A 10,150-nucleotide genomic window follows, 5' to 3' on the forward strand; every position below is an offset into this window, starting at 1 on the left:
GATAAAAAGTTAGATGAGTTGAACAAATGCATTTGAATATACTATAAGGTAAAGGTATCCCCTGTGCAAGCACTGAGTCCAACACACTTAACTACTATTTGAGACACATCCAGTCCTTGTACACCAAGTGTGAACCCCACACGATGTGGTTGCTGGCACACATGTCAGATAATGCACTTCCAGTGCACTTTAGCAGTTGCACATATTCCAGCATGTGCGTAAGCAGCCGTGCTACATTCAGACCGTTTATGCACTGGAGGTTTCACGCTGTGCTGCAGGCTGGAGTTTTAGTTGTGGCAGGTTGCCCCACTTCTTCCTACACCCACATGGGGGAGCATTTGGCCAGGTGCACCTCATCCACCTCCTATTTGTGCTCCTGCACGGGAGCTGGGGCAATGAAGTTCCCAGTGCATAAACGGTCTCAGTGACAACGTTGCCATGTGGAAGTTAATGAGCATACAAGGTGGAGGACAGGTGCATGGCACAGAATCCTGTAGTTCATGTGGCCCACTACGGAAAAACTTTTGGATGCTCCTTTGGGCTTGGAAGAGAGGAGTTCACATCTTGGTCTAATCAGGCGTTTGCTATGGTGGGGAGTCGGTCTCTTTGCTGCTAATTCAGTGCCCCCATCTATGCACCACAATGCAGAGCAGAGTTTCACCCATCTAAGCACATTGAATTTAGTGGCCTTATGAGAGTATAACTCTGCAGTCTTAATATCTGGCTTTTTGACTACGTTAAAATGTTAGTCATGATGATGATGATGCCACGAACAATTTTTTTTTTAATGCAACAAGTTTATTCACAGAATCCAGGATTAGCATTACTACATCTCCTTGTTCTCACGTGATGAACTGTGAAAGAAGAGAGATTAACTAAAAAGAGTAGCTCCTTCTTCACCTTTTCTCCACTTGCCAGTAAATGCAGCCACATGTTCTCTTGAGATAAACACTGCAACTAAATTATCTCCGCATGGAGAGGGTTGGAAGCTTCTAAGGGCAGGACTGCATAGAATACACTGCAGTAGTCTAGTCAATTTCAATTCAAGCTTATCAGGACTCAGTCCCCTGCCAACCCCACGATTCTTGGGAGGACAGCTTATCGGAGGCCTCACATATGAACGGGCTGTGCGACTTTTTCTAAAAATAGATGGTGGGCCGTATGCCAGTTCTGATAAGGGTGTAGGAGAGATGCTTTCAGAAGGGACTGAAAACAGGATCCGAATGTACCTTCTATGTGGGAAGAACAAAGGGGTCTGATGGGGGCAGAGGGTATATACCGGACATCCAACCAGCCTCTGTTTGCCAGCTTGTGAGCATCTCCATTCTGTGAACATGAAGGCCGAGAGAGCTCAGCTCAAGTTGCTTCTGTGGCTGTCGATTCTCCTCTTTGAAGTTCTTCACAGCTGCAGATCGGAGAACGAGAAGGCGATTGAGCTCATGACAGAAACCCGTTTAATTGATGCGTACGTAGAAATGGCTTATCTCCTCTCTCGAACATAGAAGAGCATAGTGAGCGCATGTTGTAGCTGCTGTGGTGGGAATCCCACCCAGTGAGCCTGCGGCTGACTCAGATGGGGCGTTCTCTAGGCCAGCGTTTGATGTGGGCTTATGTTAGGGTTACCTGCTGGCAACCAGCAGGAGGGTTGTGGGCAGGACAGCATCCTGGGATAAAAATTTAAAAAGAAAAACAAGCTTTCATCTACTCACAGGAAGAACACAGTTTCCAGTGATTTCTAAAGCTACTTAAAAAAAAAAAACTTCTGGGTAGCTCTAGGAACCACCAGGAACTCTATGGTAAGAACTTCTTGTAAGTGGATGAGGCCTTGTTTTTCTTTTTCAGTTGTTTTCCCCCTGCCATGCAACAGGACCTGAAGGAGGTAGATCCCCTGCTGACACTTGGGGCTTAGTAACCCTACATTACATAACCCGTCCAAGTCAACAATCCCTATCCAGGGAAGAATAGGCTTGGTGAAAGCAGAAACTCTGGACATAAACCCCAGTACTCTACATTACACAGCTGGCATCCCATAAGACCTGCCTTTCCAGCAGCCTCCAAAGTCATTGGGACCAAGTCCTACTTGCTGGAGACTCAACAGAGGACCCCTCCTCCCAGGAAGTGCCAGATGCTTATCAAATAATTACCAGATGTCATATGTGTCTGAGCACCAACATTTTAAGGAACATTCCTTGCACCACCACCCCTGAGGTGTGTGTGTCTGTGTAGGGTCAGCCTAGACCTGTCTGAGCTTGGATACAAGATACAAGATACAACAACAAAACATACCGGGTGGATGACATTGATTGGGATTCCAATCCCCAAAATGTTTTTAAAAAATCGGATGGATCTGAAATCAGCTTTGTGGACTACTACAAAAAGCAATATAACCAGGAAATCACTGACTTGAATCAGCCTGTATTAGTGAGTCAGCCTAAAAGGAAGAGAGGCCCTGAAGGTGACATTGCTAGACCAGCCGTTCTCATTCCTGAGCTCTGCTACCTTACAGGACTAACGGATAAAATGCGAAGTGATTTTAATGTGATGAAAGATTTAGCCGCACATACAAGACTTCCACCAGAGCAAAGAATGCGTGAAGTTGGAAGGCTTATTGATTACATCAACAAAGATGATAATGTCCAGAAAGAACTTCGTGACTGGGGGTTAAGCTTTGAGAGCTTTATGAGCTCATGAAGAATCCACCTTGTCTCTAGCAGGGGGATGGACAAGCTGGAGCTATCCAATGTCCTGCAGCCTGCCTGCAGCAGAGCGTGACTGACTGCCCTTGCTGTTGAGGTTGACCCCCACCCTTTATGGTTCCTGCGTAACCCTAGCCATGCCCCTGGGCATCATTTACTTGGTATTTTGCTTCAGAGCATTGTGTTTTGAACCTAGAGGCCTTCATTCTCTTCATCCAAAGAGATATACAAACCTTCACTAGCCTTTCTGTCTGCTTTCTGAACCCAGGTGTTTGGGTTTTGAATTTGGGCAAGAAACAGCTAAAGGCAATGGCTAGAGGGGAGGTTGAATGAAGAACCTCTTTTGAAGTCTCCTCAGTGATTTCCTGGAGAGGGAAGGCAGCATGGAAGAGCCCCATCTCATCAGATCACACAAGCTAAGCATGATCAGCTAAGCCAGGGGTAGTCAAACTGCGGCCCTCCAGATGTCCATGGACCACAATTCCCAGAAGCCCCTTCCTCCAGGCTTCCTCAGGGGCTTCTGGGAATTGTGGTCCATGGACATCTGGAGGGCCGCAGTTTGACTACCCCTGAGCTAAGCAATGGAAGCCCCTGAGGAAGCCTGGAAGAGGAAGGCCATGGCAAGCTACCTCTGCTTCTCATTGGTCTTGAAAGCTCCTTGCTGGGGTTGCAACTTGACTGCGCTGGCCATACACAAATGATTTCTCCTCTAGGTGGTTCCCTGCAAAAAGATGACAGCGTGACATCCCATTTTGGGAACGTGCTTCTGTTTGGCAAAAGGCGTTCTGTCCTACATGGTGAGGCTGTTCTGTCTTTTTGCCCTGCAGTCACAATGATCTGCCACTGAAGCTGAGATGGCTGTACAAGAACCGTCTGAGTGGGATTGACCTCAGGACGCTTGATACCACCAACACCAATATTAACAGGCTGAAGGAGGGCCGTGTTGGTGCTCAGGTGAGCGGGGTGGGATCGCAAACACAGTCTGCAAACCTGCATGGACTGTAAGTGGGATGGGGGAGAGAGGATGGTGACGAGGAAAGGGGCATTCTTAAACAACTCAAAAAGGTGGGCGCAGATTAAAACCCGACGGCATACATTTCTGCATTGGGCAGCCTGGAATTAGACCTGTTAGACCCCACTTGAAAAGTTGTAATCTGGTTTCCTGGGGATTCCTTTGTTGTGGGGCAAGTGAGGGAACAATTCAGGACCATGCCTGAAGAAGCAAAGTTTAGTGCAGAAACAAACAAAATAGTTAACTCTTTAAAAATGCAAATCCGAACAATATTGCTAGTGTGGAAACAGTTACGTTTGCTCTGCTCCATCACACACTCGGTCCAAAATTACTCCACTATGTAGGTATGCAGTTGGAAATTTATTAAGGAAATACAGAAATGCGAACAGACATATTGAAGGCTTAGGTTGCTAAAGACAAACTTTGTAAGCTTGACACGACCCATCCTGAGAGATGTTGATGCTGGGGTGGGGGCGGTGGGGGTGGGACTGCCTACTGCCTCCCCTTCATTGTTATTTTAGTTCCACACCGGATCAGTGCAGAATAAAGCTGCACTCCTGCCTGGGTTAATGGAGAAGAAAACTGATCTGACTTGTCTGACCAAGAGCAGGATGGAAGAAAATGATGCAGCACCTCTGTCCATGTCTCGTTGTTGTGTGATCTTTCATCAACACACACCCACACACCTCTGGAGGAGGTAGCTATCATTCTCGAATGACAGTGGAGGTCGCTGTCATTTGCTACGAGCCTTTCAGATTTCTGGTGCAAAGAATAGTTGGGATTGATTGCTTGTTCCGTCTGTTAGGCACCAGGGACAGGCTGACATTCTGTTTATTCGCCAGCAGTTCCCTGCCAGGCCCCCTGTCTGACCTAACAGAAGTCATCTTGCAGTTGTTGCTTGAGACACCCAAATGGATTGTTCTTGGTGATTTTGACCTTCATGCTCAGGATTCCAGAGCTTGGCAGGCTGTGATGGTCTCTCTCAGGTTGTTATGGGCCCTCTGTGCAACAACGGACACATCTCAGATTTAATTTTTTAAAGGACTGAGCCCTGCTTCCTCAAGGTATGTGGTACCAGCACTCCACAGGAAATCTTCCACCCATGGAGATGAGTGGATCCACTTGGGTTTCCAGAATGTCCTGGCTGATTTTACGACTCTGTTGAGGCCACAGTAGGAGCCTGGAACGAGAAGCTTCTGGAAATTATCAACATGGTACCACCCAGCTCTGGAGGCAGAATCCAAAACCTTGAAATATAGCTGAGACACCAGAAAAGTCCAGTGCATCCTCTCGCTCAGCTAGGGATCATTTTGATCCAGCTGCTGCCATGGATGCTGGCAGGTTCCTAGGATCTGTGCCCTAGATCCTTACCTGTCCTGATTATTGAACGGATGCTAAGTGGGATCCCAAAAGTTCAATCATCCTCCATGCTGTTCAACCTACATGTTAAAGCCCTCAAGGGAAATCATTTGTGGTTTTGGGCTAGACGGTCATTCCTAAGATTATGGCACTCAGGGACTTCTATCAGTTTGCAGAAGTTGTTCAGTAGGTCATTTTAATAAAGAGATTACAATGGTAGTATAATGGAAGAGTTCAGGAGGGTTGCTTAGGTTTGCTGGAGTCCAGATGGGACCTGGAGATCTCCCACTGTTATAACTGAGATCTCCGGTCAGCAGAGATCAATCTCTCTTCAAAAAAAGGGCTGCTTTGGACGGTGAATTATATGGCATTATACCTTCTGAGGCCTTTCCCCTCCCTAAACTCACCTCCTCTGGCCTCTGCTCCCCAAGTCTTCTGATATTTCCTCACTCAGAACTGGCCACTCTAGGAACAACTAGGCAGCTGCAAGGAACTGCATGGGACATCACATTGTCTCCCATATTCTCTTCCTCACTATTTTCTCTTTCCCTTCCCTGGCCGTTCCCATTGCTTTTTCCCTTCTCCTGCATCCTGCATCCTCCTGCATTAATTATCTTTCCCAGCCAATCTACCATTTTCTGATCTCTCTCTTCAGCTCTCCCTCCTTCCCTACCCAAGGTAGCAGCTTCCTAGGAAAACTCTAGCTGACGTGCTCTGCCCGCTGCCAGAGCTACTTCCTTCTCTAACTTGGAAGTGACTGTGGGTAGCTCTAGGAATCACCAGGCACTCTCTGGTAAAACCTTAGACTATTTTTTTTTTGGTCTGCATTTTTGCCAGTTCTGCAATCCTAGTCCAACTCCACTTTTCATGGGATGCCTTTAATGTCTGATTGCAGGGAAGGGGGGTACGAAAAGGCTAATAAATAAGAATAATATGTTTTGTAATCTCCTTTGATCCTCAGGGAGAAAGATGGGCTGTAAGCAAAGGAAATAAAATAAAAATAAAATAACTACTGCCAAATGTTTTATGCTGGTTCTAACAGTTGGATTGTTAGTAGTTTTGTTGAGTTTAATCATATATGATTACGTTTTGTTTTGTTTTTTTGGACATCATCTGGGCATGGAATTGGTGTCACTGTGGGTAGGCAGGTAATTGTGAATTTCCTGCGTTCGGCAAGGGGTTGGACTGGATGACCCTAGAGGTCCCTTCCGGCTCTATGGCTCTGTGATTTGATGATTCTGTGATTTTATACGTATAAATTTGTGACTTGTCTTGAACAGGTTGTCCGGAGAGGCAGAACATATGTTTTCTCAGTAGATAAACATAACTAGAGCAGATACATTCCACCATCGTGTTAATAAATTAGCCTCTTTTTGAATTAAAACGTAATTACCATAAGCATTTGGGCTCCCCTGGTATAACCACAGCAAGCCAGCCAAAATGGCCATTAGGGCAACAGTTAACCCTTATCTCTTCTTGTTCTGCTGTGGCCCTCTGCCCACAAACAGGTTTGCCAACTTCCAGGTAGGGCCTGGAGACATCTCTGCATCCAACGCGACAGGGCATTACATTTAATTTTATACGCATCTCATGCACCATTACAAAAACAAATGTGCATGCTTTACAACCGAGAAAAAAAAATGCATTAAAGACTCTTGTCCCTGTTTCTCCCACTCCTCTGAAGGAAATGATTAGGAATACATTCAACTATGCTGGATCACCCAGTATGAAAAGGAACCCTGGAGTCTGCTTTTTCAAGGAACAAAGCCAAAGAGAATTTGGGAGGGGAAGAACAGCCTGGCTATCAATAAATACAAGTGGGAGGAGAAGCTCCCTGAAGGGCTGAGAAAGAAAAATCATTTCTATTTTCCTCATTTCTGAAATTACAAACACACACAGTGTTCAAACAGAGACATTGCATAAGTCCAAGCAGGGCTACCACCCTCCAAATGCAGCCTGGAATTGTCCCAGAATAACAACAGATACCTAGACTACAGAAATCAATTCTCCTGCAGGAAACGGCTGCACAGGGTAACCTCTGTGGGACTGTACTCCAATAAGGACCCTGCCAGGCTTCACCCCAAATCTCTAGGAATCTCCCAGTCCAGTGTTGGCAACTCTATCTGTGAATGCTATTTGCCAATACAATACCAATATCCCCTGGGATTATAGATTCAAATGGGTAGCCGTGTTGGTCTGAAGTAGCACAATAAAATCAGAATCCAGTAGCACCTTTAAGACCCACAAAGATTTATTAAGGGCGTGAGCTTTCGTGTGCAAACACTCTTCCATCTCCAGACCAAATAGATCAGTTTCCTTAGAAAAAATGGCTGCTTGGGTGGGTAGACATCATAGCATTATCCTCTACTGAGATCTCACCCCTCCCCAAATCCTGCCCATTCGCAGCCCCAAAGTGCCCATGTATTTTCCAAACCAGAGATGTTGCTTGATCTATATTTAAATCCTGGGAAAGACTATAATTTTACCAGGATTTTTACAGTGATTAATTTGTTTGGGGTCATTACTGCTTTTATATTCTCCTGGTTTTTTTAATGTATATGTATTCATACGTCGACCTTCTTATCATCTTTTATTATTGGAGTTTATTTTTAAAAATGTCTTTGCTCCTCCACAAACTTTTCATCGTGGAAAGTAGGGTGTTACATCCTGTAATGAAACAAACAATCAATCAATGATGTTTACTAATGTCACCTCCAGTTTTGGACCCTGTACATCCTCTGCGGAGCTCAGAACAAAGATGCAGTGCGTCTCTCCCTGGAACAGATCGATGTTGTCAAACGGATGTGTAAAAAGTACGATGAGTTTGAATTGGTAACATCTGCTCAAGGTGATCAGATTTTTTTAAAAATATTCCTTCTGCTTTGAAAACATATACTTAGGCTCCAGGAAATTATTTTAGACAGACAGACCTAAGACCCTTCAGAGTGCTGTAGCATGGTTTGGGAGGAAATTTGGGGAAGAAAAGTCAACGTCACCCTTGCTTTTGTTGGCAGAGGTTAAATCCTCACGTGCGGCACCAGGCTGCTTAAAAGAATAAAATAGTTTTATCAGGAAGAGAAACAACTCTTTATAGAAAGAGGGGAGAGAGACCTAACTGCCTAACTGTTCTGCATTCATACAGTCTGTCTGTTTTGTTCTGCAGGCAAGTAGGGAGGAAGGGTCCTCAAAGGAGCAGGAAGCCTCAAATTAAGCCAATCGGGATACTGGAGGAGATTATTTGGAAAAAATACCAGGAAGTTCCTAACCAAATTATGCTAAATAGATAGACATCTCCTCTGAGGTACCCTGTAGGATTTTTATCATATGCTACTGAATCGCGCAAACTACAAATCTTGCAAATCCCAACAATTTTCAGGGCTCTTTAGGTTGTAATTCTGACCTAAGTCTATACAGTTGTCAGCCCACATGAAGGAACCAGATCCTGCTGCAGAATCGGTCTACAGTGAAGGAGCTAGCTTCAAATCTACTCTGGAAAGCCAGAACCCTGAAACGCTTGATTTGAATCAGGATCTCACTGAATGACTCATAACAGGTCCAGAACAGCCCCTAAAGGCAGAAGGGCCACTCAGGTTTAATCATCCTTGTTTTTGTGCTGCTTGTGTCCAGGCATTGCTGACATTGGAAGTGATAAGATCGCATGCTTGATCGGTCTCGAAGGGGGTCACACCATCGACAGCAGCCTTGCGACTCTGAGGATGTATTATGAGCTGGGAGTTCGCTACCTGACTCTCACAGCCTTCTGCAACACACCCTGGTAACTTACAACAACCATTCCTTCAACAATCAGACTTCTCCTATTCGGATAAGCTTGAGAGTTAAAGGGAGGGGAGGTGGCATGTTATAGGCATGTCATTGGCAATCAGATCTCAGACACTGAGCAGGACTGTTGCTTTGACGGAAGACCACCAAGGAAGGCTCTGCAGAGGAAGGCAGCGGCAGATTGCCTCTGCTCCTGAATAGCTGGGTTCTGAATAGCGCTTGATCCATACCAGCTGGGCTTCCTTCCTGGCCACAGGGTAGAGACGGTGTTGTTGCATTGGTGGATGATCTCTGGTGCCAGCTGCATCATGCTCGTCGTGCTCAAAACTGTTGGTAACGTTTGAGGGCCTTGGCAGGGCCAGAATTCGGGGGCAACCCTTCAGTGGCTGTGCTCCTTTCTCTGGAACCGAACACAGAGGGTGGCTGTGGGAGAGGATTTATCATGTCCCTTCCGACTCCCTTGTGGGGTCCCACAGGGAGCGGTACTCTCCCCCATGCTATTTAACATCTTTATGTACCCTCTGGCACAGCTGGTCCAGTGCTATGGGCTGGGCTGTCACCAATATGTCGATGACATACAGCTCTATCTCCTCATGAATGGCCCAACCTCCTCCCCTGATACATTTGCCAGATGTTTGGAAGCCATGGCTGGATGGTTAGAGCAGAGTCTCCTGAAACTCAACCCCTCTGAGATGGAGGTCATGTGGCTGAGTAGGAAAGGGGCAGGACAGGAAGTGCATTTACCCACCCTGGTGGGGGAGCAGCTTACCATCATGACCATAGCTAGGAAATTAGGGGTGATTCTGGATGCCTTCCTTTCCATGGAGGCTCAGGTCATGGGAGTAGCCCACATGACATTTTACTAACCCCCCTAGACTGTCTGGCCACAGTGACCCATGCAATGGTCACCTCGAGACTGACTTCTGTAACTCTCTCTACACTGGCCTCCCCTTGTCCTTGACCTGGAAAGTCCAGCTGGTGCAGAATGCAGCTGCTAGAGTACTCAGGGGAATGTATGTGTATAATGGGGGTTTCCCCCTTCGTCCTTTTATTTTTTTAATTATTTTTAGGGCACAATCGGCTACACATAAGGAGCACACTTTGTATTTAAATGCTGAACCCTTGGCAGCTTTTGGTGCAGTAAGTGAGCACATATGTTTCTTTTTAATGTGTGTCCTTTTTCAAATGTGGATTGAAAACAATGTGTGTGTGTGGGGGGGGGGTTAACATGGCCCCTGAGAGTGGTCTCTGTGGTTGTGGCACTAGCCAATTACCTTTTGAGCTGAACGTTTCCTGCCCCCAG

General features: G+C 46.0%; 1 protein-coding gene across 2 annotated transcripts in view; it reads left to right on the forward strand.

Annotated features, from left to right (window-relative positions):
* Nucleotides 1-1,275: 1,275 nt before the first annotated feature.
* The window catches only part of LOC143823330 (dipeptidase 2-like), a 39,088-nt gene continuing 30,213 nt past the window's right edge, over nt 1,276-10,150 (forward strand). For both annotated transcript variants that reach the window (XM_077309519.1, XM_077309520.1), the window contains exons 1-5: nt 1,276-1,465; nt 3,524-3,650; nt 7,786-7,915; nt 8,695-8,842; nt 9,918-9,987. In XM_077309519.1, the coding sequence (XP_077165634.1) occupies nt 1,335-1,465; nt 3,524-3,650; nt 7,786-7,915; nt 8,695-8,842; nt 9,918-9,987 (606 nt within the window). In that variant the 5' untranslated portion in view covers nt 1,276-1,334. The remainder of the gene's footprint in view (nt 1,466-3,523; nt 3,651-7,785; nt 7,916-8,694; nt 8,843-9,917; nt 9,988-10,150) is intronic.

This window comes from Paroedura picta, chromosome 14 (assembly GCF_049243985.1).
Source record: "Paroedura picta isolate Pp20150507F chromosome 14, Ppicta_v3.0, whole genome shotgun sequence".
Lineage (NCBI taxonomy): Eukaryota > Metazoa > Chordata > Lepidosauria > Squamata > Gekkonidae > Paroedura > Paroedura picta.